Below are 27,487 nucleotides of genomic sequence, written 5' to 3' on the forward strand. Positions count from 1 at the left end.
ACCCAACCAAATGGGAGAAGATAGTTGCAAACAATACCTCCAATAAAGGGATACTATCCAAAAATATATGAAGAACTCAAAAATATATGTTGAACTCATGTTGAGTTCAACAACAAGGAAGAAGCAATTCAATTAAAAAATGGGCAGAGGACCTGAACAGACACTTTTCCTAGCAGACATACAGATGGCTGACAGACATATTAAAAGGTGCTCAACTTCACTGGTTATAAGGGAAATGCAAATCAAAACCAGGAGACACCACCTCACACCTGTTAGAGTAGCTATGATCAATAATAACAAGTGTTATAGAGAATATAGAAAAAAGGGAAGCCTTGTACACTGCTGATGGGAATGCAAACTGGTATAGTCTTTATGTAAACAGTATGGAGGCTCCTCAAAAAATGAAGAACAGAGCTATCATATGACTCAGCAGTCCCTCTTCTAGAGATCTACCTGAAAAAAATAAAAACTACTTATTTGGCCTGGCCAGCATGGCTCAGTGGTTGAGCATCGACCTATGAACCAGGAGGTCACGGTTTGATTCCCAGTCAGGGCACATGCCCGGGTTGCAGCTCAATCCTCAGAGGGGGTGTGCATGAGGCAGCCAATCAATGATTCTCTCTCACCATTGATGTTTCTCTCTCCCTCTCCCTTCCTCTCTGAAATCAATAAAAAATATTTTTAAAAAGCACTACCTATTTGTAAAGACATATGTACCTTTTCTTTCTGTGCAGCATTAATTCACAATAGCCAAGATGTGGAAACAACTGAAGTATCATTCGTTGGATGACTGACCAGAGAAGTGGTACATATACAGTATATAAGAAACTCCACGACTTAACACCTCTAAAAACAAACAATCTGATTTAAAAATGAGCAGAAAACCTAAATAGACATTTCTCCAAAAAAAACATGCAGATGGCCAACAGACATAAAAAGCTCAACGTCACTAATCATCAGAGAAATGCAAATTAAAACCATAATGAGATACACTCATACCCGTCAAGATGGTTATCATCAATAAATCAACCAATAAAAAGTGTTGGTAAGAACAGGAAGAAAACGGAACCCTCATGGTGGGAATGCAGATTGATGTATGCACCCCTATTTTCACTGCAGCATTACTTACAATAGCCAAGATATGGGAGCAACCCAAGCGTCCATCAATAGATGAATAGATAAAAAAAAAAAAAAAAGATGCAGTATACATATGTACAAGGGACTTAGCCATAAAAAAGAATGAAATCTTGCCATGTGGAACAACATGGATGAACCTAATGGGTATTATGCTAAGTGAAATAAGTGAGACAGAGAAAGACAAATACCAACGATTTACAAAACAGAAACAAACTCACAGAGAGAACAAACTGATTGTCACCAGATGGGAGAGGAGCTGGGGAAATGGGTGAAGAAGGGGAAAAGGATTTAAGAAGTATAAATTGCCAGTTATAAAAATAGTCACAGGGATTGGGAACCAAGATGGCGGCATAGGTTAACGTCGGAGATTGCTGCCTCGAACAACCAATTCAAGGGTACACCTAAAAGACGGAACGGACATCATCCAGAACCACAGGAAGGCTGGCTGAGTGGAAATTCTACAACTAGGAGGAAAGAGAATATCATACGCAGACTCAGAGGAGGCACAGTGCTGAAGTGAAATACTCAGGTGCGGAGTGCGCGCGCGAAGCGGGCTGGCGGTGGAGGGCACGGTTGTTGTTTTCAATCGGGAGGGAGTTTCAGACTCTGAGCTCCAGATCCAGGCGAGTCTCTAGGGACCCAGACTCAAACGGGAGAAGCGGGACTGTCTGGCTTCGGTCGGAACTCAAAGGCAGCTTTCTCTCCGAGGTTTGCAGGGGTTGCTGGGACTCTGTGAGGCAGAGCCCCTAGGGACGGAACTGAGAGCAGCCATAACTGCTCGCTCCGCCTGCCCTGTTTGATCCCGTGCAACTGCGACCCGCCCCGCCCAAGCCCTGCACAGAGCCATTTGCCACATAGCCTCAGGCAAAGGCTAGATTAGCACCTCCCCAGAGGACAGAAGTTTTCCCACTGCAGACATAGCTGACTCTCACACCCAGTTGGCCTGGAGGTCAAATCCCCCCAGTATTAACTACAACAATCAAGGCTTAACTACAGCAAGACTGCATACAAAGACCACTAGGGGGTGCACCAAGAAAGCATTAAAAAAAATGCGGAGACAAAGAAACAGGACAAAATTGTCAATGGAAGATATAGAGTTCAGAACCACACTTTTAAGGTCTCTCAAGAACTGTCTAGAAGCTGCCGATAAACTTAATGAGATCTACAAGAAATCTAATGAGACCCTCGATGTTATGATAAAGAACCAACTAGAAATTAAGCATACACTGACTGAAATAAAGAATACTTTACAGACTCCCAACAGCAGACCAGAGGAGCGCAAGAATCAAGTCAAAGATCTGAAATGCGAAGAAGCAAAAAACACCCAATCAGAAAAGCAAAATGAAAAAAGAGTCCGAAAATACGAAGATAGTGTAAGGAGCCTCTGGGACAGCTTCAAGTGTACCAACATCAGAATTATAGGGGTGCCAGAAGATGAGAGAGAGCAAGATATTGAAAACCTATTTGAAGAAATAATGACAGAAAACTTCCCCCACCTGGTGAAAGAAATAGACTTACAGGTCCAGGAAGCGCAGAGAACCCCAAACAAATGGAACCCAAAGAGGACCACACCAAGACACATCATAATTAAAATGCCAAGAGCAAAAGACAAAGAGAGAATCTTAAAAGCAGCAAGAGAAAGAAACCCAGTTACCTACAAGGGAATACCCATACGACTGTCAGCTGATTTCTCAACAGAAACTTTGCAGGCCAGAAGGGAATGGCAAGAAATATTCAAAGTGATGAATAGCAAGAACCTACAACCAAGATTACTTTATCCAGCAAAGCTATCATTCAGAATGGAAGGTCAGATAAAGAGCTTCACAGATAAGGAAAAGCTAAAGGAGTTCATCACCACCAAACCAGGATTATATGAAATGCTGAAAGGTATCCTTTAAGAAGAGGAAGAGGAAGAAAAAGGTAAAGATACAAATTATGAACAACAAACATGCATCTATCAACAAGTGAATCTAAGAATCAAGTGAATAAATAATCTGGTGATCATAATAGAATCAGGGACATAGAAAGGGAATGGACTGACTATTCTTGGGGGGGAAAGGGGTGTGGGAGATGCGGGAAGAGACTGGACAAAAATCGTGCACCTATGGATGAGGACAGTGGGTGGGAACTGGGAAGAGGGGAGTTATGGGGGAGAAAAAGAGGAACAAATGTAATAATCTGAACAATAAAGATTTAATTTAAAAAAAAAGTCACAGGGATGTACTAGTAAAGTACGCATAGGGAATGAATATTGTCAATAATACTGAAATAACTATATATGGGTTGGTCACTTCATAAGGCATATAAATGTCTAATCACTATGTTGTACACCAGAAACATAATGTATGTCAGTTGGAAAACAAATGAACTACAAATAAGTTATTGAAAAAATAAATTAAAATATTTTAAAGAATTATAATTATAGTAATAAAACATTTTCAAAGACCTTTTCCATCTCCCACATCTCTAAAATAAACAATGAGACTAACATAATTTAATAATTAAAACTGCACAACTCATTTTATATACCTTGGTTCTACAAACTTGAGAGGATATAGAGGACAGGGGAGAAAAGAGAATGGGGTGTTCTGGGATTGCTCCAAATGAAAGAAATCCTTCTTACATCACTAAGTTTTATACCAAAATCACAGAAAACATATCCTAATAATGACAAAAGTGACATCTAACACATAATAATTACTACGTACCAGGCACTGTTCTAAGCTCTTTATGTGTATCAATTCATTTGCTTTTTATATTATTTTTTTCCTATTAGATTGATGAAAAAGGCACAGAGTCTTTATATAATTCACTCAAGGTCACAGGTTACTAAGTGGAAAAGCCAGCATTAAAACTCAAGCAGTCTGGTTCTGAAGTCCATGCTCTCTCTCAATCACTTTACCAAAATGTCTTTCTAGATGTTACACCTTAAAGTCATTTGGAGGGTCAAACTGGACAGAGCTTACCGGAGTCCATTCATTGTCTTCACTAGCTGAGTTTAGACAGAGACCCCCCAAAAGCTAGTAGCCCTTGAAAGTCCTAGTAAAGGTCAGGGCTTGAAAGTCCTAGCAAAGGTCAGGGCTGTGCACCACCCAGTTAATCTAGGAACCACTCAGTTAATCCTATCTAATAAAAGAGAAACATGGTAATTGGCGTACGACCGATACCCTTTTCATTGGCTAATCAGCGAGTTATGCAAATTAACTGTCAGCCAAGATGGCGGCTGGCAGCCAGGCAGCTTGAAACTAACATGAGGCTTGGTTGCCTCAGTGACGGAGGAAACCAACGTTCCCCGCCTGCCGCTGCCTCTGAGCTGGCAGTTTAAGAAACTCTGTAACAAATACGCCCAACTTCAGCCAGGAGATTCGCAACATTGTAAGCAAAGGCCAGAAACCTACTTTCAGCCGGAGGCCTAAGAGCTGGAGCCAAGCCTCAAGGTAAAGCTGGCCCAGAATTTAAAAAAAAAAAAAAAAAAAAAAAAGGAAAAAAGGAGCGTTTGGGAGTTCAGTCACCCCCAGCCTGAAAACAGCCCTCAGCCCCTCACCCAGACTGGCCAGGCACCCCAGTGGGGACCCTCACCCTGATCCAGGACACCCTTCAGGGAAAACCAGCCGGCCCCACCCATGCACCAGGCCTCTACCCTATATAGTAAAAGGGTAATATGCCTCCCAGCACCGGGATCAGCGTGACAGGGGGCAGCGCCCAAACCCCCTGATGGCCCTGCGGCTCTGTGTGTGACAGGGTGCGGCGCCCCAACCCCCCCGCCCCCAGCCCTGCTCTGTGAGAGTGGCGGCGCCCCAACCCCCTGATCCGCCCTGCTCTGTGGGTGATAGAGGGCAGCACCCCAACCCCCTGATGGGCCCTGCTCTGTGCGTGACAGGGGGCTGCTCCACAACCTCCCCATCGACCCTGCCTTGAGTGTGACAGGGGACGGCGCCCCAACTCCCCAATCGGCCCTGCTCTGAGCCCGACCAGGGGCTGCACCTAGGGATTGGGCCTGCCCTCTGCCACCCGGGAGCAGGCCTAAGCCAGCAGGTCGTTATCTCCCGAGGGGTCCCAGCCTGCTAGAGGGCACAGGCCAGGCTGAGGGACCCCCCCGCCCCCCCCCCGAGTGCACAAATTTTTGTGCACCGGGCCTCTAGTTTAGGTAATAATAGTTGAAGCATCCCCACCTTAGTTCCCTTAATTCCTTAGATACTTATGTAGATCCTTGTTGATTATTGTTAATCAGATACACCCAGAAATCTATTAATGAGCTAATCAGATACTCTGCCTACACTCGGAAATCTATTGATGAGCTAATCAGATACTTTGTCTATTCCTGGAAATTGTCTGCTGATCTGTGTGTCATTGAAACTTCCTTACCCTAAGGGCTACTCCAGATCAATAAAAGATTGGAGCAGCCTGAGGATGGGTGGAAGTCCTTCGGGACTTGCCCGCCTGGTCCTCCAATATTGCAAAATTATCTCGTGTCTTTTTCTCTCATTTGTTGTGCGGCTCCTCTTTCAGATACCGAACCCTACTCCACGCAGAACGTGGAGGGAGTCTTACCCGACAGAGCTGAAATTATTTCCTTCTTACTATCTTGTCAAGGTACTGCTACTCTCCCAGTCACCCAAATTTGAATCTGTGAGATAACTTTTAGCCCACAGTGCAATCCATATTCAATTAGTCATACAACCAAACCCTAGCAATTAAGCCCTTTCCACTCTTATCGTCATCATCCTGAAATTCCACACCCAAAAACTGCATCTACTTTTCAGGAAGTCAATAGCTCATGCTAACCTTACTAATGAAACATTAATGAACTGCAAGTCTCTAGTACCAATTTTATAGAACATAATTATAATAAAATATTTTTATTTCCCCATAAAAGTTCTCCTTATTAACTTTAGTCCATCATTCTAGCCTGTACATTAACTTTTCCTTCCAGATATATACCAAACACTAATTGGATAAGCAAAATTTTAAATTAAAATGTATCAATCACATTCCCTATTCAAATGACTCATGAAGGCTTTAAAGTTTCAGTACTGAAAATAAATTCTACAGGAAAGTGAGTTTTTTAACCCTGAAATTACACTTGGGGGTAGGGTGCTCTCACTTCAATTACCAGAACCACAACTTATAATACCCTTACGTGCTTTCTTTAATCCATTTTGGTTCCAATGAGTATCAGTGAGACTTTAAAAGGGCTTTACCATATAGGGAGAACCAAATAGAAATAGAGGCCAAGATTTAAAACAGTCTGCAGATAATATAAATCAGAGTATTCTCGAACCTTTTTTACTTCCTGAAACATAGATGTTAGTTACACAGTATACCATGGTAAATAACAAGATTCTCAATAGTCTCAGTATCTCAACACAATGATGGCCCAGCCAAGTGGCACAACTCCACACTCAGCTATCACAGCGTATTTGCTCTCAGCATTCATCAATCCTAATCTTTTCCAACCAGTGAATCATCCAAAGCCCGAAAGTACTGTGAAGTTCCCTCATATGGATCCCTTGATTCCCAACTCCCTTTGTGCCAGGATGTGGGAAATACTATCTTCTCTTCCTCTTGGGAGGCAGAAAGAAAGAATAGTTGATTCTGACCTATACCTCAACTCCTCCTATTTTGTTTTAAATCTGGAAAAAAATGACTCTTCTACCTGCTTGGTAACTGACAATAGAAATAACTTTAGTCAATTACTATACTCTTAACCTCCACATAATATGAAGTAGCTACCTAAACCAAAAGGCTAAGGTGACCTGAGATTATAGAATTCATCACTATTGGTATCTGAAACGTGCCAGATATAAATTTAGTGTGACCTGGATTAGATTAACTTCACATTATTCAATGCCTTGTCATATTTCCAAACCCTTGTGGCACTGCAGTTAACACCTCTGAAAATGACTGCCAGAGCAGTAGCAAGAGCTCATGGCTCCACTAGCCAGAGCTGGCACTACTCTCCAATCTCCAATAGGGTCTGTTGCAAAGTTAGCCAAAAATAATGTCCAAAGATTTGCCAGAGTTGGAGTTTCTTTTTGAAAAGCAGAAGGCAACTTAATTAAGATCCTAAAAATACACTGACATAGTATAACATCCAGTATTACATGGAACCAGATCCCCATCTTAGTCACTTCCTAGATTATGTAAGTGTCTGGACTCTTACCCTGAGCATAATACAATTAAATAGGATGGTAAGATTCCATATTCTGCCCTGCATATGTTCTAGAAAATATAACTTTATTAGGTTAAGAGTTCTTTATTCGTAATTTAATGACACATCTAAACATTGTAGAACCTTCAATTTTTGAAAAAAATTGAATATGTATTTACATATGTATTTGTTGTTGTTGTGTTGTTAATCCTTACTCGAGGATATTTTTCCCACTGATTTTATTTTTAGAGAGAGTGGAAGGGATGGGAGAGAGACAGAGAGAGAAACATCAATGTGAGAGAGACACTACTGGTTGTCTCCCATATGCGTCCCTACCAGGGCCAGGATCAAGCCTGCAATCAAAGTTAGTGCCCTTGACCAGAATCGAACCTGGGACCCTTCAGTCTGCAGGCCGACACTCTAACCACTGAACAAAACCGCCTAGGGCCAATATGTATGTATTTTAATACAAATTTAGCCAACAAGTTTTTGAGGGAGAAAAAGCATAGTTTCTCCAAGTACAGTAACAACTGGAATATTAACGTAAATAGGTCAGGTTAATGTTGTTATACACTTGTGAGAAAGAACAAGGCCATTGAGGATGGTGTGTATCACTCTGAAGGGAAAGTCCATCACCACCATCAAAATGCTACTAGACTAAATAAGACACCTGTCTTGTTTACCACTGTATTCCTGACAACCAACACATTGTCTAGTACCCAGCAGACACTAAGAAAATACTTAAAGATGTATTCAATACAGGCTAAAGCTACATGAACCCTTGGCAAGAGTACTGTATACAAACTAATTTAATAACCAAAAGGGGGTGGGATTTTACCAGAGGACCTTTAAGGTTCCTTCCAAACCCTAAGATTCCATACCATTTTAATCAGTACATTAGTGAAGATTTTAAATGAGCATCACACTCCATTACAGGAAAGACCTTTAGAGAAATTTCTACTAATAAACAGAGGCTGCATCACAAACTACCAGTCTTTTTATACAAATCTTCGTCAAGCAGGAGGAAAAAAAGAAAGAAAGAAAGAAAAAGAGCAAAAGAGAATCATCAAACTAGACAATTAAACCAAGTCTACAAGTTGTATTAGAATAAATCCTTAAATGCTACATTATGTATGCTAAGAAATAATTAGGAGAAAAAGCCCCTTGTATAAAAAGTACATAGAATCATCCCTTTTCTTTGCAACCCCAAATTAAAAAGCCCAGTATCAGTTGAGCAATTGCTCAGTTACAGGACTTAGAAATACATAGGATTTTTATACTTGTACTTAATCTGCTTTAATGATAAGCTGTAAATGTGTGACTCTACATTTCTCTACCCTTTTCTCTGTCCTTGTATGGAATGCATTAAATATGTAACCTATTTGATTACAGATAATTATAATCACAGTCATGTATAACTCATGTCTGACTAAGTCTTGGCTAGTATCAGCCAAGAAACTAATATCCATCACTCTTCATATTATATATATTTTTAATTATTTGGTAAGGTTATAGTTATAATGATTGGTAATATCAAAAATATGCAAATTATAGAAATAATTTTACTTAGTTCATTTGCTTTCCTTAGATTATTTGCAAACTATGGGCCAGCATTGTTCCTGTCTCTGCTGTATTATTTTTTAATAGTATGTATCATTTCACATGTACCATATAATTTACTTATTCATTATGGTTAGTGCCAGTCTCTCTCCACTAGAACTTTAAATTCTAAGAGAGGGATTTTAGCTGATTCACCACCATATCTTCAACACCCATCTCTGTACTTGACACAGTCAGCACTCTATAAAGACCTGTTAAATGAATGAACTAAATTTTTAAGTGGCTATAAATTTTAAAGCAAAAGTCTGGAAAAGTGAGCAACCTACCCAAAAAGTTGTATTTTCCTAAGTACTCACAAGCCAGCTCTTTAATTATCTTTTTTTAATCACCAGTGATCTATATATAAGTTATTAATTTCTGAACTCCACCCCTGTCCCTTTTTCAAGTTTAGAAACAATTTTTCACTTTTAGTAACAGCATCACATCATTCTGCTTAAAGTTGTCTCTGTCACCAACAGGCAACAAACAGGCTGTTCTATGATCTAACACTACAGATGATACCTAGGTAGAACAACATTAATTTAAATAAATATTCATGTAAAGTTGAAAAGCATCTTCCAGAAATTTTAAAGAGGCCAAATTAAGTTTAAAAGAATCTCTAGTTGATGAAATGAGTGAAAAGTATTATTATGAGTAGGGAGCCTTCTATTCAACACAGAACACGGCTCTTCCTCCATTAATCTTGTCTGAAAGTAAAATATTTAAAACCAGAATCTAGGTTTCTACCTCATCTTGCTTATCAGTACTTGGCAATCTCAGGAAAAGCAATCGTTTTCTGGGTCAAAAGCCCAGTGAACTTCAAACAATGGAAACCACGATTAATTCACAAAATGGCAATAGTTCTCGTGTAAGTTTTATAGCAGTTTCCAAAGTAAGTACATAGTACTCAATTCGAGAAAAATACTGAAGATCTTACTACTCTTGATGAAATTCTTTAGTCAGTTATGAATCCAATAGTAGAATCTAACTTTTTCATTAGAACAGTATGGCTATTATAATCAAAGCCATTCCTGAGTTCACACATACCATAGGTGGTTCTTATAAATACAGTTGACCCTCAGTGTCCTTGAGGGATTGGCTCCAGGTCTCCCAAGGACACCAAAATCCTCAAATGCTTGAATCTCTTATATAAAATGGTGTCATATCCTATATAATAAAAGGCTAATATGTAAATCGACCCAAGAGCCGAACGACCGGTCGCTATGATGCGCACTGACTACCAGGGAGCAGACAATCAATGCAGGAGCTGCCCCCCTGGTGGTCAGTGCACTCCATAGGGGGAGCGCTGCTCAGCCAGAAACCAGGCTCAAGGGTGGGTGAGTGCAGTGGCAGTAGCAGGAGCCTCCCTGCCTCCATGGCAGCACTAAGGATATCCAACTGACAGCTTAGGCCCACTCCCAGACTGCAAGAGGGCACAGGCTGGGCTGAGGGACCCACCCCCGCAAGTGCACGAATCTTATGCACCAGGCCTCTAGTTTGTATATAATCTCCACACATTCCTTCTATACTGAATTACATGTAATACCTAAGAGTGAAAATGCTGTGTAAATACTTGTTATACTGTATTGTTTAGGGAATAATGACAAGAAAAAACAATGTGTACAGGTTCAGTATAGACACAACCATCATAGTCCTAACTACATACTACACATCAACAACAACCTAATGTTTTTTATCAAATATTTTTCATACATGGTTGGTTGAATTTGGGGATACAGACACCATGGACGTGGAACCTGCAGACATACAGGGCTAACTGTATGGTCTAGCTTTGAAAGAAATAAAAGCTGCCGACTCCTTAATTACCACAGATTTGTACTATTAGGCCCTTCTGATTTTAGTGTTAAAACACTTCTTGTCATGTCTTTCTAATGTCAGTTAAGACTTCCTAACTAGAATAAGACTTGTCTTGTTAATTTTTTAACTTTATAAAGAAGGAGACGAAAAAACCTTAAAAAAAAAAAAATCAACTTGCCCCATCTAACACAAAGAATAGAGCATTATATTCTAGTTTTAAAAAAACTTTAGCAGAAAGTCAGAAGAACAGGGTTTTAGTATCATCCCAGGGAATAGTAAATAGGTTTATGACATTGGACAAGTTATTGAATCCCTAGATTTCAATACCTAATTTTTAGCATGAATGAAAATTAATGAGTACTTAAAATAAATTTAATTTACCTAAAACTGTCAGTTTTCTCTTTAGTTTTCCAAATATTGAATTTACACAAATTTTCCCAACTTCTGAAATGATCTGTCTAAATTTCCACATGTATTTCACATTCTGAATAATTACTAACTTGAAGTATCTTTAAGCTAGAAAAAATTAGCCATTTAAAGAAATAAACCTTCCTAAATAAGAATTTATTATTTTTAACTTTAACTTATGAAATATTGATCCTATTTTTATCTTTCATTATATTTAAGGAGATATCAGAAATCATTCCTGCCACCCCAGTTCATGGACACATTTCAGTGCAATGCAATAGTAAACTATTGCTGACATAAGTACAAGCAATATAGAAATACTTCCAATTAAGGCATACATATATAACTTCAAGGCATTACTTAAAGGAGTCTGGTAATGATAAAAATTTGCTATAATTGTAGGCACAGCCACATCACTGATAAATTCAAGTTTATTAATCACTCAAACATTAAAAGCTTTTCTTTAATAAATATACACCTTAGTAATGCTATCCTCTAAATCTTTGTATACTGGTGATATTAGTGACATTTTATAGACACATAAGTACCACTAGAGGCCACTAAATACTTCACTTTTTAAAACGTACATATTTATAAGTTATACGGAGATGACAATGAATACCCAAGGCACAATACAAACTCAAACAAAAAGATGTGGACCTATTTCATGCAGTAATCAGGATTTCTGGATCATCGAAGACTTTGATTGATTAGACCAAGAACTTGGGTATGAGAGAATGGATAATATCAAAATATCATTCCTTATATACCTTTGAAAATAGATTATATAACCTAGAAAGTTGGTGCTCTCTAAATAGCTGTTGCCTTTTATAATCAATCTATATACCTATACATAGGTATATTTACTGATACAGATAAAATCCCAGAGTTCAGTATTCTTTCTTAAGTCCCACAAAGTCTGTCACATATAATAATGTTTTTATATCTAAAGTTGCCTACCATCTATACCAATTAAAACTTTAATAGCCTAGCTGGTATAGCTCAACAGTTGAGTGTCACCCCAGGAATCGAGAGGCCACTGGTTCGATTCCCGGTAAGGGCACATGCCCAGGTTGCAGGCTCAATCCCCTGTGGAAGGCGTGCAGGAGGCATTGATGATGTTTCTCTCTTATCGACCTTCCTCTCTCTCTATCCTCTCCCTTCCTCTCACTCTTAAAAAAAATCAATAAAAACATATTAAAAGAAAAAACTTTAATAACGAAGATCTACCCCCACAGATTTGAATATACCCAAAATTCTGGCTTAAAGAGGAAAACCTGGCTCAGCAGAATAGATAACACCTGAGAAAACTCTGCTCTCAGTTCCTCTGGGAACTGCTGCTAGTCTCCCATGTCCCCTCATTTCTTCCAGTGTCGTCCTCCTTACTAAAGTTAAATAAAAAAAATAAAGGGCTCAAGTAGCATCGAGAGATTCTGCAGAGCCAAGTGAAATCTATGAAACAAAATGGGACTTCTTGCTGACTACCCAACCTTTTTGCGTGGTGATGCGATATTTTTCAAGAGTTTTCAAGTATTCCAGGGAACCTTTATTCAGTCGTGCTTTTGGCTTAACTAAAGGTCGCAAAGATGTTCTCCTAAGTTTTCTTTTAAAATCTTTATCGTTTTAGTTTCCACATTTAGTCTATAATCGATCTCAGATTAATTTTAATGTATGGTGTAAGGTAAGGTCAAGGCTAATTTTTTCCAAATGGATATTCAGTTGTCCTGGCACCATTTATTGAAAACCCTATCTTTTCCACAACTGAATTGCCTTAGCAACTCTACTGAAAATCAACTTATCATATACGTGGGTTTGCTTCTATACTTTTACATGGATCTACCTGTCTATCCTTAAGTCAATGCCACATTGTCTTGCATATTGAGCTTTATAATAAGTCAGTCTTTAAACCAGGTAGTGCAAGTCCTCCAACTTTATTCTTTCTTGTTCAAACTGTATGGCTATTTGCTATACAATATGTCTTAGAGATTTGTTCATGTCACTGCATAAAGCTGTATCTGATACTTCTCAAAAATATTTTAGTAATAAAATATACATAACATAAAATTTATTATCTTAACCATTATTAAGTGTACAGTTCAGTAGTGTTAAATACATTCACATTTTTCTGCAACCAATCTCCAGAACTCTTTCCTCTTGCAAAACTGAAAATCTATATCCATTACACAATTCCTCATGCCTCCCTCCCCGACGCCTGGGCAAGCACTAGGAGCCTAGAAATTTGACTACTGTCTGTCTCTATGAATTTTACCATTCTAGGGACTTCACATAAATGGAATTATGCAGTATTTGTCTTTTAGTAACTGGCTTATTTCACTTAGCATAATGTCCATGTTCATCCATGTTGTAGTATATGTCAGAATTTCCTTCTTTAAGACTGAATAAAATTTCATTATGTGTATATACCACAATCTGTTTATCCAATCATCTGTCAATGGATACTTGGGTTGCTTGCACCTTTGGCCTATTGTAATTATTGCTAGGGCTGTATGTACAAATATCTGGTTCGAGTCCCTACTTTCAGTTCTTTTGGGTGTATACCAAGAAGTGAAATTACTGGATCATATAATTATATGTTCAACTTTTTGAGGAAGCACCATACAGCTTTCCATTGCATCTTCACAATTTTATATTCCCAGCAACAGTGCATAAGGATTTTAATTTTTCCTTATGTTTGCCAACACTTGCTATTTTCTGTTGTTTTTAATAGCAGTGATCACAATAGGTGTAAAGTCATATCTCACTGTGGTTGTGATTTGCATTTTTCTAAAGATTAGTGATGTTAGCATCATTTATGTGTTTGTTAGCCATTTGTACACCTTCTATCTCATACCTTTTAAAAGTTGCATTATATTCTAATGAGCAACTGTGGTACCACTAATCCAATCAGTGATGGACAGTTTTCAATCTTCTGCCATGAATAACCTTATACATGCATATCTGTAAGTAACCAACAAATCACTTTGTTCAAGAATAGTTTCAGTTTAGGTGTATTTTCCAATATATGACCTTTCACTCTCAAAAGCATTCTGATAAGCAAATTACATGAGAGATGAGTAGCAACATTCCATGTTGTAATAGGGCCAGGCTATTTGCAAACAACATGACTTTGTGCTAGGTTAGACCTGAGTAGTTTCTACATCTTCCTCAGGAAGTGTTCTATGGCCCCAAAGCACCAGGTTTAGCAGAACCCCCGCATGGCGAGAAAACCTTGTCTAAGGTGGTTCTGAGAGTAGTACTGAAGTAGCAGAGCATGGAGACAGGGGAGGTGAAAGATTCTGTAGCGTAAATGAGGCTATTGATGCACTAGTAAAATAAGCACAATTGAAAGTAACTGAAAGTCTAATATACAAGAACAAACCATTTTGGTGAGCATGTAGGAATGTGAGGAAAATAACACCAAGATTGACTATCCTCCACCTCAGAGATGTAAGAGAATCTACTGTCTCAAAAGTGTCCTGTAGACTCCATCAGATTCCAACCTGCCATGTGGTTTTATTACTTCAAAGAGACAATTGTCTGGAAGTAGGAAACTAAAATGTGAGCGCAAATCACCACTTTCCAGCTTAAACCCCATATATATCCACTTGCTCTGTTGTGAACAGAACTTAAAATTCCTTTTGTAGTCCTTAGTATATTTTAAAAGCCATGCCTTCATACTTCATAGCAGTATTCTTATGTTTTCAGCCTCAACGCTACACAAAATCAAGTGTCCTTCCACATATCCTTTTCACCATCTTTAAAACTGAATTCATCACCAAGTGCCCTACCTCAGCACAGAGGGTTTAGATGCTACCTAAGTATCTTTTATAAGTATATATTTTTTACTTTTAGCTGTCTTCTTGTATTTCTCAAATCTCTCTAGCTGGCAAATTATCCTAACTTTATTCTAAATGATTACTTACACAGCTAACTTATTATACTCATGTGCAAAAACCAATGTTTTTATCTATTATATTTCATCTTCTCAGATAAAGGGCCTATAATTCTAGCCATTTAAAATCTTTGTGCCTCTGATTCTGTTATCCAGTATGTTTACTACCTTTCTCATTCTCTTTTCATGCATTTTCCTCTGCAAAGAGAGAGAAAAGTCTCTCCCAACCTTTCTACACTCAGTTCCCTGAACAAACAGTATCTATATCTAGGCCAGAATGACTACTCTCCCATTTGTTGTATTCAATGCATTCTAAACAGCTTAAAGAATGAATGTATACATGGTACTTATACTTCTCTGCCCACAAATTGCATCCTTTACTAAGGCTACTTCTCCTATGTTACAACTGCAAACGTTTAATACAAGATTTTCCCCCTCTTCTCTGCAATCTATACTTAAAATTACAGAAAAATGGATTCAATTGAAGATAGGCAAATCACTATTCTATAATTTAAATAACAAAACTAATTTCTTAAGAACCTCAAATTTAGAAACTCTAGTAACTAAACATTTATTCCTCTTTTACTCAAGTCACAGCATTTTTTTAACATAGTACCTTAGCTTTCTAAAAAGAAATTAGACAGCCCTGGTGAGTTTTGCTCAGTGGTTAGAGTGTGGGCCTACAGTCCAAAGGGTCATGGGTTCAATTCCCAGTCAAGGGTACATATCTCAGTTGCAGGTTTGATCCCCAGCCCTAGTCTGGGTGCGTAAGGGAGGCAACCAATCGATGTCTCTCACACACTGATGTTTCTTTCTCCCCAACCCCTCGTCCTTCCCTTTCATTCTGTCTGAAAATCAATGGAAAAAAATATCCTTAGGTGAAGGTTAAAAGAAAACAATTAGACAGATCTACAAATGTCTCAGTGCAGACAGTCCCTAATAAAAATATGGCACATTTGCCCTGGCCTGTTTGGCTCAGTGGATAGAGCGTTGGCCTATGGACTGAAGGGTCACAGGTTCGATTCCGGCCAAGGGCACATGCCTGGGTTGCAGGCTCGATCCCCAGTAGGGGGTGTGCAGGAGGCAGCCGATCAATGATTCTCTCTCATCATTATGTTTCTTTCTCTCTCCCTCTCCCTTCCTCTCTGAAATCAATAAAGAAATATATTTTTAAAAAAATATGGCACATTTTCTGAATTATAATATTAAAAAAATTAGGGCATCTTTTTTTTTTTTTTAAATTGCTTAAAGTATTACAAGGGGTATTACATATGTATCCATTTTATCCCCCCGCCCTAGACAGTCCCCTAGCCTCCCCTATCACCCAGTGTCTTATGTCCATTGGTTATGCTTATATGCATGCATACAAGTCCTTTAGTTGATCTCTTACCCCCCTACCTCCTGCCCCCCAACCCTCCCCGGCCTTCCCACTGCAGTTTGACAATCTGTTTGAGGCAGCTCTGCCTCTGTATCTATTATTGTTCAAAAGTTTATAATGGTCTCTATTGTCCATGAATGAGTGAGATCATGTGGTATTTTTCCTTTATTGACTGGCTTATTTCACTTAGCATAATGCTCTCCAGTTCCATCCATGACGTTGCAAATGGTAAGAGTTCCTTCCTTTTTACAGCAGCATAGTATTCCATCGTGTAGATGTACCACAGTTTTCTAATCCATTCATCTACTGATGGGCACTTAGGCTGTTTCCAGATCTTAGCTATGGTGAATTGTGCTGCTATGAACATAGGGGTGCATATATCCTTTCTGATTGGTGTTTCTGGTTTCTTGGGATATATTCCTAGAAGTGGGATCACGGGGTCAAATGGGAGTTCCATTTTCAGTTTTTTAAGGAAACTCCATACTGTCTTCCATAGTGGCTGCACCAGTCTGCATTCCCACCAGCAGTGCACAAGTGTTCCTTTTTCTCCACATCCTCTCCAGCACTTGTCGTTTGTTGATTTGTTGATGATAGCCAGTCTGACAGGTGTGAGATGGTACCTCATTGCTGTTTTGATTTGCATCTCTCGGATGATTAGTGACTTTGAGCATGTTTTCATATGTCTCTTGGCTTTCTGGATGTCCTCTTTTGAAAGGTGTCTATTTAGGTCCTTTAGGGCATCTTTAAAAATAAAAAAAGCTAGTGCCAAAACAATACTGGTTTACTGATGTCCAAAAGCTAGCCAAGCCCTAGCTAATTTGGCTCAGTGGATAGAGCGTCAGCCTGTGTACTGAAAGGTCCTGGGTTCGATTCTGGTCAAGAGCACATTCCTGGTTGTGGGCTTGATCCCCAGTGGGGGGCGGGGGGGAGGAGGGACATGCAAGAGGCAGCCAATCAATGATTCTCTCTCATCATTGATGTTTCCATCTCTATCTATCTCTCTCCCTCTCTTTTCTTCTCTGAAATCAATAAAAATGTATTTAAAAAATAAAAAAAAAAAAGCTAGCAAATAAAAACATTTCTTCCCATAGTCCAAAATAGATTGTTAGCCATAGAATGCCTCTGCAAAACAATTCTTAAATTTTCTTTGAAATATTGTTACTAAAATTAACTGAAACTTTATTTATATGACTGTCTGTGGTTTCCTTGTATGCTTAAAAAACACAAGAAAAAGTTAAAAATATCCCAGAATTGGGAAAGTAGTCATTATGTTTGGTTTAGCTTATTTTCATATTTTTATTTTTAAAATCCATCCAAATTAAAGTTCAGCATTTCCCAATAGAAGAAAAGGAAAAGAAGGCAATTTCTTTACATAAAAGCCCAAAGAATAAATTCAGCATCCTCTAAATTAAATTTGGGATTTGACTTTTAGGGACTGAACGCCTAAAATCCTTTCCTACAAGTCATAAAGTTTAGTCATCAGACGGGACACAATTATGTTTCCTTTAGACTTTAAACAAATCAAATATATGCTGTCTGGAAAGAAGAGGTGGAAATAGAAAATAATTTCAATATAATATTGTGCTCTGAACACAGACTTGTCCTCAGACAAAATAAGTGAAGTTGGTATCCATCTAATACACAGCATTCTTTTAACATTTCTAAACCTAAGTTCTTCCAAATCATAGAACCCTGTTTTCAGATCCTACATTTACACTAAAAATACAAATGCTAATCATAGTTTAAAGTGTCACTTTCAGAATATTCTCAGATCTTAGCTCACACTAAGAGTCAAAAGACCTGGGTTGAATCCTAACTCTGCTGCATCTCAGCTGTTAGACCCTAATAAGATTGTTTAAACTCCCTAATCTTTAATTTACTTATCTGTAAGTTAGATAAACTACCATGTATCATCTAATTTATGTAAGTTCATCACAGTCCTATACAATTGTTAAATATTAACATTAATATTATATGCTAAAAGTTGTTCTACTACCTTGGAAACGGTAAGATTTTTCTCCTCTGTAAATCATCACAAAAGGGCCACTACCACCCTAAAATCAACAAACCACTTAGAGACCCAGCCAGATCACCTTCAATTAGTCTAAGATTTTATTAGGCTTATTTCTGGTCTTGAAGCTATAGGAGTTACTCTAGTTACACAGTATTTCACAGTTATTCAAGTTATTGCTGTTCAGATGAAGAACAGTTACATGTCCCTGCTATACAAAGTATAGCCCAAAGCAATCCTATCTAATAAAAGAGAAACATGGTAATTGGCGTACGACCGATACCCTTTTCATTGGCTAATCAGCGAGTTATGCAAATTAACTGTCAGCCAAGATGGCGCTGGCAGCCAGGCAGCTTGAAACTAACATGAGGCTTGGTTGCCTCAGTGACGGAGGAAACCAACGTTCCCCGCCTGCCGCTGCCTCTGAGCGGGCAGTTTAAGAAACATTGTAACAAATACGCCCAACTTCAGCCAGCAGATTGGCAACATTGTAAGCAAAGGCCAGAAACCTACTTTCAGCCAGAGGCCTAAGAGCTGGAGCCAAGCCTCAAGCTAAAGCTGGCCCAGAATTAAAAAAAAAAAAAAAAAAAAAAAGGAAAAAAGGAGCGTTTGGGAGTTCAGTCACCCCCAGCCTGAAAACAGCCCTCAGCCCCTCACCCAGACTGGCCAGGCACCCCAGTGGGGACCCCCACCCTGATCCAGGACACCCTTTAGGGCAAACCAGCCGGCCCCACCCATGCACCAGGCCTCAATCCTATATAGTAAAAGGGTAATATGCCTCCCAGCACCGGGATCAGCGGAGCCGTGAGGCCTCCCGGCACTGGAATCAGCATGACAGGGGGCAGCACCCAAACCCCCTGATCGCCCTGCGGCTCTGTGTGTGACAGGGGGCGGGGCCACAACCTCCCTATCCACCCTGCTCTGTGCCTGATAGGGGGGAGCTCCCCCCCCCCCACGGGCCCTGCTCTGTGTGTGACGGGGTAGAGCCATAACCTCCCCATCAGCCCTGCCCTGAGTGTGAGAGTGGCGGCGCCCCAACCCCCTGATCGGCCCTGCTCTGTGGGTGATAGAGGGCAGCACCCCAACCCCCTGATGGGCCCTGCTCTGTGCGTGACAGGGTACAGAGCCCCAACCCCCCTGATGGGCCCTGCTCTGTGTGTGACAGGGGGTTGCTCCACAACCTCCCCATCGACCCTGCCTTGAGTGTGACAGGGGGCGGCGCCCCAACTCCCCAATCAGCCCTGTTCTGAGCCCGACCAGGGGCTGCACCTAGGGATTGGGCCTGCCCTCTGCCACCCGGGAGCAGGCCTAAGCCAGCAGGTCGTTATCTCCCGAGGGGTTCTAGACTGCGAGAGGGCACAGGCCAGGCTGAGGGACCCCCCCTCCCCCCCGAGTGCACAAATTTTTGTGCACCGGGCCTCTAGTAAATAATAAAAACACAATGAAAAATTAAGTTAATGATTCTATTGTTTTTAAATGAATTTTGACAGATGTTAAATAAATTAATGTTTTACTTGACACAGCACAGTAGACATTAGAGGATTAGAATTGCTATCAATTACAGAAAAAGAAAAAAGAAATTTCTAATGTAATCCAGCAGCTCAAATATTCTTTTTTGTTAATTTATTGGAGTGACATTGGTTAATAAGATCATATACTAATAGGCTTCAGTGTACATTTCTATGATACATGATCTGTATATTGCATTGTGCGCCCACCATCCAAAGACCAATCATCTTCCATCACCATATATTTGGCCCCCTTTACCCTTTATTACTAAATAAAATCTAGCCCTAAAAAATCTTGAAATGCTTTCCTAAGAATCAGCCAAGAAGTCATCTAGGAAAATGTCAGGTGAGGAAAAATTCTGTCTACTTATTATCACCTCCATTCCACCAATTAGCAGCGTATAACTCTACTTGTTACTGGAAAGCCACTGACAGCACTTGAACACAGGAGTGTCTGTCATACAAAGAAAAAAACATTTACTAAATAATAAAATCAGTAAGTGTCCCTCCCTCACTACTGGAGAAACATCACACCATCTATTCCCTTGAATTTCAAAACACAACAATCATCCCTTGTCAATAATAGCTAAATAGCTAGTGCCTACCCAGCTGGCGTGGCTCAGTGGCTGAGCTTCAATCTATGAACCAGGAGGTCAAGGCATATGCCTGAGTTATGTATGGGCTTGATCCCCAGTATAGGGAGTGCAGGAGGCAGTCTATCAATGATTCTCTCTCATCATTGATGTTTCTCTCTCTCCCTCTCCCTTTCTCTCTGAAATCAATAAAAATATATTTTAAAAAATATCGAGTATCAGATCATATCTCTCTACCCCAATAATGTCTGCTGTTCTTGAAACTTATGAAGGTAGTTCACTGTTCAAATTGTCAAACTGTTGTAGTTTATATCCCTCCATGCTTTGATGTGAGAGAAGGTAGGAACTCACAGAAAGTTCAAAAAGGGCCCAGCCAGCGTGGCTCAGCAGGTGAGCGTTGATCCATGACCAGGAGGTCATGGTTTGATTCCCAGTCAGGGCACATGCCCGGGTTGTGGGCTCCATCCCCAGTAGGGGGAGTGCAGGAGGCAGCTGATCAATGATTCTCTCTCATCATTTATGTTTCTATCTCTCTATTCCTCTCCCTCTCTCTCTCTAAAAATCAATAAAAACATATTTTTTAAAAAGTTCAAAACGGTCCAGCAACAAAAATTTCCCCTTTCAGTCATCACTGAAAGGATGCTTAAAGAGGATTTAAAAGCTTTAATAGTACAAATAAATACCTAGTTATTCATACAGGAAAGCCAATTACTAATATTTATAGGCATGTGAGGGAGGAAAAAAAGGAATACAAGGGGCTTCCCAAAAAGTTACTTTTTCTATGATCCCCACATTCTTTCCCCATTTTTAATAACAAAATTCAAAATTTACCTTTTATGTGTGTCTACAGAACATGCTCCCTTCTTTATAAATAACCAAAATTAGGCACTTAGCAATGTATTTTTTATCTTTAGTGAAGCAGAAATGGACAGTCATTAGCAAAAATTTAAAAATTCACAATTTTTTTCAACATCAGTTTTATCCTAATTGATATTTCTGATCCATGCTAACAGATGAATAATTCTTCTGGCGCAGGTGTTGCAAGATGTCGAACAAACAGCAGCAACAACAATAATAAACCAGCTACCTCATTTAATGAGCACTTACTTTATAGAATAAATTGTTCTAAGCATTTTATGTGCATTTTAAACCCATTTTATCTTACAAAAACCCTATGAGATTAGTAGTGTCATTATCCTCATTTTATAAATGAGGATTCTGCTGCTCAAAGAAATTAACTTGTCCAAAGTCAAACCATACAGCTGGGATTTGTAGTACCCTCCAGAGCCTCCACACTTCACTATCATATTATACCAAACTAGAGGCCCGGTGCACAAATCCGTGCACAGGTAGGGTCCCTTAGCCATCTCACCCGGTCCCGACTGGGGCAGATCTGATGGTCAGTGCGCATCATAGCAACTGGTTAACTGGTCGTTCAGTCATTTGGTCGTTCAGTCGCTTAGGCTTTTATATATATAGACTAGAGGCCCAGTGCATGAAATTCGTGCATGGGGAAGGGGGTCTTCTCAGCCCAGCCTGCACCCTCTCCAATCCGGAACCCCTTGAGGGATGTCCAACTGCCGATTTAGGATCCCAGAGATCGGCCTAAACCGGCAGTCGGACAATCCTCTCACAATCCTGGACCGCTGGCTCCTAATCACTCACCTGCCTGCCTGCCTGATCACCTCTAACTCCCCCCCCCCCCCCCCGCTGGCCTGGTTGCCCCAAACTGCCCCCTGCTGCCGGCCACACACATATACACATACTACAGTATGTTTGAGAACCAAACTGCACAGTCATATTGAAAAATACTTTAGTGATCATCTTTCCAGTCCCTCACTTAACCATCATGAAATAGCCACCAGATAGGATGTCCTAGCCATTATTAATTATGCACAACCATTACATTCCTTTAAAATGGCTGACAAAAATTAAAGCAGCTGAATTGCACTATGATAAAGCAACCGAAAGTTCCTAAAAAGAGAATTTGGGTTTGTGAATTCAACATGACTGGTCACCATTAAACTAACCTTTCTTTTCTTTGTTTGTTTAGTTTTCATCAAAACAATAATCTGGAAATTTTCCCAAAAAATGTAATAAACATTTGTGTAGTAACACACTATCACTATAGCTACTAGGTTAACATTTTAACTGAAGAGTCAAAGGAACTTTTCAGCTCCCAAGTACATAAAGATCAATTTATTCTTTAATATTAGAGAGAAGTTTAAATGGAAAAATGGACAACAAAACAGACATTCCAGAATCAATACATTCAAAGGTTACTGTGCTTGGGGTACTAGGATGAGGGATTATTTCTAGTAACATGTTACAGTTAAATCACCAAATTATTCAACAGTAACTATAACATAAATATAATCATAAATATAACATAAGAAAAGTATCATTATAAAAGTACAATAATGCACCATCAACTTACCAATTCAATTCCCTGTGGAAAAGGTGTATCATCCCAGTCCTTCTGCGGAAATCTCTGGATTATTTTCCCCAGACCTGCTCCTGACCCTATTAATAAGATCAAAATAAATGGGATGATATAAAATCTGAATACTCATTATATTAATACTTACTTATAAATGAATGTTTGTTGAATAAACTGATATACTGATTGAATACATTCAAGATTTAAAGGACACAAAAACATTTACCTTCTAAACATAATACTGAAATGACAGGCAATTATATCCAACAGACTCTCAAAAGTAACATACATATGAAAAGCTAAAAAAAAAAAAAATAGACAGAAACATTCAAATCTAGTCTCTATCACACACCATGGGAGTAACTGCCTTTGTTCCCAATAAGGAAAGCAATCTTCTCAGTATCTCAAGTTGAAACTTTAATAGAACTTTTCAATGGAGGCAAAGTACTTTTAAGTGACAAAATGGTAGCTAGCACTAAGCTTCAGTTATGGGTTATAAACAGTATTATGAGTAAAATAAAGACTTTTACAGTGGCCTGGGAACTTGACTATTGCCTAGGCCAGTGACGGCGAACCTTTTGAGCTCGGTGTGTCAGCATTTTGAAAAACCCTAACTTAACTCTGGTGCCGTGTCACATATAGAAATTTTTTGATATTTGCAACCATAGTATAAAAAAGATTTATATTTTTGATATTTATTTTATATATTTAAATGCCATTTAACAAAGAAAAATCAACCAAAAAAATGAGTTCGCTTGTCACCTCTGACACGCATGTCATAGGTTCGCCATCACTGGTCTAGGCAGAGTTTCTCAACATCAGCATTACTGACATTTTGGGTCAGATTGTGTGTTTATGGGAAGGTTGGGGGGAAAGGGTCTAAGTCCTGTGCATTGTAGGATGGTTAATAGCATCCTTAGCCTCAACCCACTAGATGCTAGTAGCATCCTACCACCACCACCAAGTCATTACAATAAATAAGTATCTCCAGATACTGCCAAATGTCCTCTGGTGGGGGCAAAACTGCCCCTGGTTGAAAACCACTTGTCTGTGCCATTATTGTTATAAAATTATCCTGGGACACTAAAGAATGGATTGACTTATTCTTGAACCTTGGGGATGTAATCTGTGAGTAATTTGGGAATGGAAAGTATATGTTAGCCCTAGCTGGTTTGGCTCAGGGGATAGAGCATCGGCATGTGGACTGAAAGGTCCTGGGTTCAATTCCAGTCAAGAGCACATGCCAGGTTGTGGGCTTGATTCCCAGTAGGGGGCGTGCAGGAGGCAACCGATCAATTATTCTCTCTCATCATTGATGTTTCTATCTCTCCCTTCCTTCCTCTCTGAAATCAATAAAAATCTATTTTTTTAAAAAAGAAAGTATATGTGAGATCTAAACTGCTTTTTGCTACACTTTTTAAAGAGCTTCATGAGTTGGCATATTCTACTTTGTGTCCTAGCTTACTATGAAGTGAAAGCAACATTCTGATTATATGTACATCTAACTTAAGTAAGCCTGTAACACCTGATTCAAATTGTTAATATATATTTTCCTACCTTCTCTGTTAAATTTTTTTAATCACCCACTATCATCCTTCACTCTGATCCCTGTCCATTTAACTTCCTCCTTGCCCCTCACCTAGAGTTTAATCACTTTATGGCCATATTTTTACTTATAAAAGATAAATGGAAAGTTAAATTCATTTTACTAACCAACTCAGTACTATGTTCTAAAACTGGTCATATTTGAAAAAGGCAAAATAAAAACATTCTAAATTAAAGTTAACAACTGTTGCAGTATAGTAACTCCTCATATATCCATCATTATAGGGAAATGAAGGATTTCATTAAGAGTAAACTAAACTCGCCCTAACCGGTTTGGCTCAGTGGATAGAGCATCAGCCTGTGGACTGAAGGGTCCCAGGTTCGATTCCAGCCAAGGGCATGTACCTTGGTTGCAGGCACATCCCCAGTAGGGGGTGTGCAGGAGACAGCTGATCAATGTTTCTCTCTCATTGATGTTTCTAACTCACTATCCCTCTCCCTTCCTCTCTGTAAAAAATCAATAAAATATTTTTTTTAAAAAAAGAATAAACTAAACTAAAAGTGATGTATCACACGCATTCATTTTCATCCACTTCAAGCATCACCACTTCTGATATCTCAAGCAGAACTAATTCAAAAAATGGCTAGGTACTGAAAATACACACATGAAAAAGACATGGCCCCCATCCTCAAGGAACTCATAACCTATTGGAGAACAAGCAAATAAACTGATAACTTCAGTATATCATCATAAGCACAATGATAGAAGGGAACCAAATCTAGCCTAGCAGAGAAGACCATGGAAAACTTTCTAGAAGAAAAGACAGCCAGCTTTTTCTTTCAGCACCATCTTTGTATCCCCTAGCATACTAAATGCTTGGCACTTAGTTCATACAGAGTTAAATGTTTATTTTAATAAATTCATTACTACTGACAGAAATTGTTTTAAGCTTACATCTCCCTGTCTTTTTAAACAGAGATAAATGCATGTTTTTTAGCTCATCATATTTAATCAGGTATTCTTATATTGTTTGTTTAGTTCTGAAAGTCATAGCTAATATATTTTAGGCTCTTAAAATAGTTTATCATATTAATTTTTACTAAATATAAAAATGTTAACTGCACATTTTTTTCAAATATATAAAAGTATAAAGAAGAAATCGCCCACATTCCCACACCTGAGGAGGATTACTGTTAACATTTTGGACTATTTTATCCTAGGGATGAAATAGGGAGGTTTTGTAAACATGTACTTTTTCTACAGAATTGAGGTCATACTAAACCTAGCTTTATATACTGGTGTAGTACTTAATATTTTACAATGGGCCTTTGCTGTAGTATGTACATTATCTAGTTTCTCACTATTATAAATAATGCTACATAAGGCCCTTTCTATATAAATACTTATCCTCATCTCACTTTTCCACAGAAAAAAGAATTCTTAGAAATACAACTACTGGGTTAAAGAGTATGAAAATTTTAAAGATCACACAAAGCCAAAGGGCCCACCAGAAAGACATTTAACAATTTTTTTAACATTCTGTGTATAAGAATGACACTGGCATTTTCACTACAGCCTTACCAACAACTGTTATTTTAAATTTTTACTTGTTTTAATTATTGCAAATTTGACAGATAAAAAATTCCTCTCTGGCAGGAGCATAACTTTCAAAAGTCTCTAGAAGCAACATATTATTTATTGATTTCACAATAATATGCAGTGTTTCAAAAACATGAAAGTTTAGTTTGAAATGGAGATATGACATTTATAAATGCACACAGAAATATGATTCATGGTGGTAAGACTTTCAGTTATATGAAAATGGAAATTAGGTTAGAAAAAAAGCAACAATAAAATGGTAGATTGATATTTCACTGCAAATAAAATGTAGAGAGAGCTACAATAACTTTGTTTCCAAATATGTAAATTGCTGGAGCTAACAACTGTTGAGGAGCTTATGAAAGTACCCTGCAAAAGTAAACAAATATTTTCTGAATACTGCTTCTTGATTTGTAAGCATTTAGTCTGAACATTTAAACATTTCCCAAGTTCTTATATTTTATATGATAACTATTTTTAAGGCAATACTGGTTGTATTTAAAAATTCTGAGATGACTTTTTGTATTGAAGAACAAGCAACAATGAGGGAACACTGTTCTAGAGTCAGGTGTCCAGACACCTGCGCACTGATCCTTATGTCCAGAGGTGAAGCAGGCCATGTCAATCAGAGTGGCTGTAAAATCAGCTTTTATTTGTATTACATAGGTAGGGAGAAGGGAGAAATTACTCAAAAGAAAGGGGACCACTTCCTAGAAAGGAGGGGTGCTAGGCAGCAAAAGATTGTCCCCTGCATTATATGCAGCTGACTTGAGAGAAGGAGGGAGCGGTTATTGGTCAATTCCTTCCTGTTGTTTTTCGGATCCTACTCTCCTACCCCATTATAAAATCAAGAAATATAATGGCCAAATGGAGTTACTATATTAAAAGGGGGTAGGGGGAGCAATCCTCGGCAAGATACCAAAACATTTGGAAATGGCTTTCTTTGAAAGAAAAAATAGATATGCTAGACAAGCTAACCAAAACAAATTTAGACAGGATGAGGAAATACTGGTGCGGCCAGGCACACTTTTCCCTCCTTTATGTTTGGTAACCCACTTTCCCTTGGGTCCTGGAAGAGCTATCAGGCTACCCAGGCCAGTCACTAGGATTAGCAACTGACCTAGGATGAGCCAACCATCCATTACCCTCCTGGCAGGTCTTCTAGCCTTGGCCAATGACTCCAGAAGAGTCAAAAAGTATTCTCTGGGGTTGCTAACTAGTATACTGTTGGTGTGAAGTTGCCAGTAGCTAGGAGGAAGAAGTAAATCTGCAGAAGAACTAAGAATATCATAAAAATGTACACTTAAAACCTGTATGATCCTATTAACCAATGTCACCCCAATAAATTTAATTTTTAAAAAAATAACAAGTAGGGGTTAATTAGGTAGAGAAATAAAATATAGTACT

The 27,487-nt window shown here is 38.8% G+C and overlaps 1 protein-coding gene across 6 annotated transcripts in view; it reads right to left on the bottom strand.

Moving 5' to 3' along the window:
* Window positions 1-27,487, bottom strand: part of SBF2 (SET binding factor 2) — a 382,686-nt gene that overhangs the window by 302,581 nt on the left and 52,618 nt on the right. For 5 of the 6 annotated variants that reach the window (XM_059708876.1, XM_059708875.1, XM_059708877.1 and 2 more), the window contains exon 2: window positions 22,933-23,018. The exons of the other annotated variant lie outside the window; for it this stretch is intronic. In XM_059708876.1, the coding sequence (XP_059564859.1) occupies window positions 22,933-23,018 (86 nt within the window). The remainder of the gene's footprint in view (window positions 1-22,932; window positions 23,019-27,487) is intronic. 6 annotated transcript variants of the gene reach the window in all.

This window comes from Myotis daubentonii, chromosome 9 (genome assembly GCF_963259705.1).
Source record: "Myotis daubentonii chromosome 9, mMyoDau2.1, whole genome shotgun sequence".
In the NCBI taxonomy this organism is placed as follows: Eukaryota; Metazoa; Chordata; class Mammalia; order Chiroptera; family Vespertilionidae; genus Myotis; species Myotis daubentonii.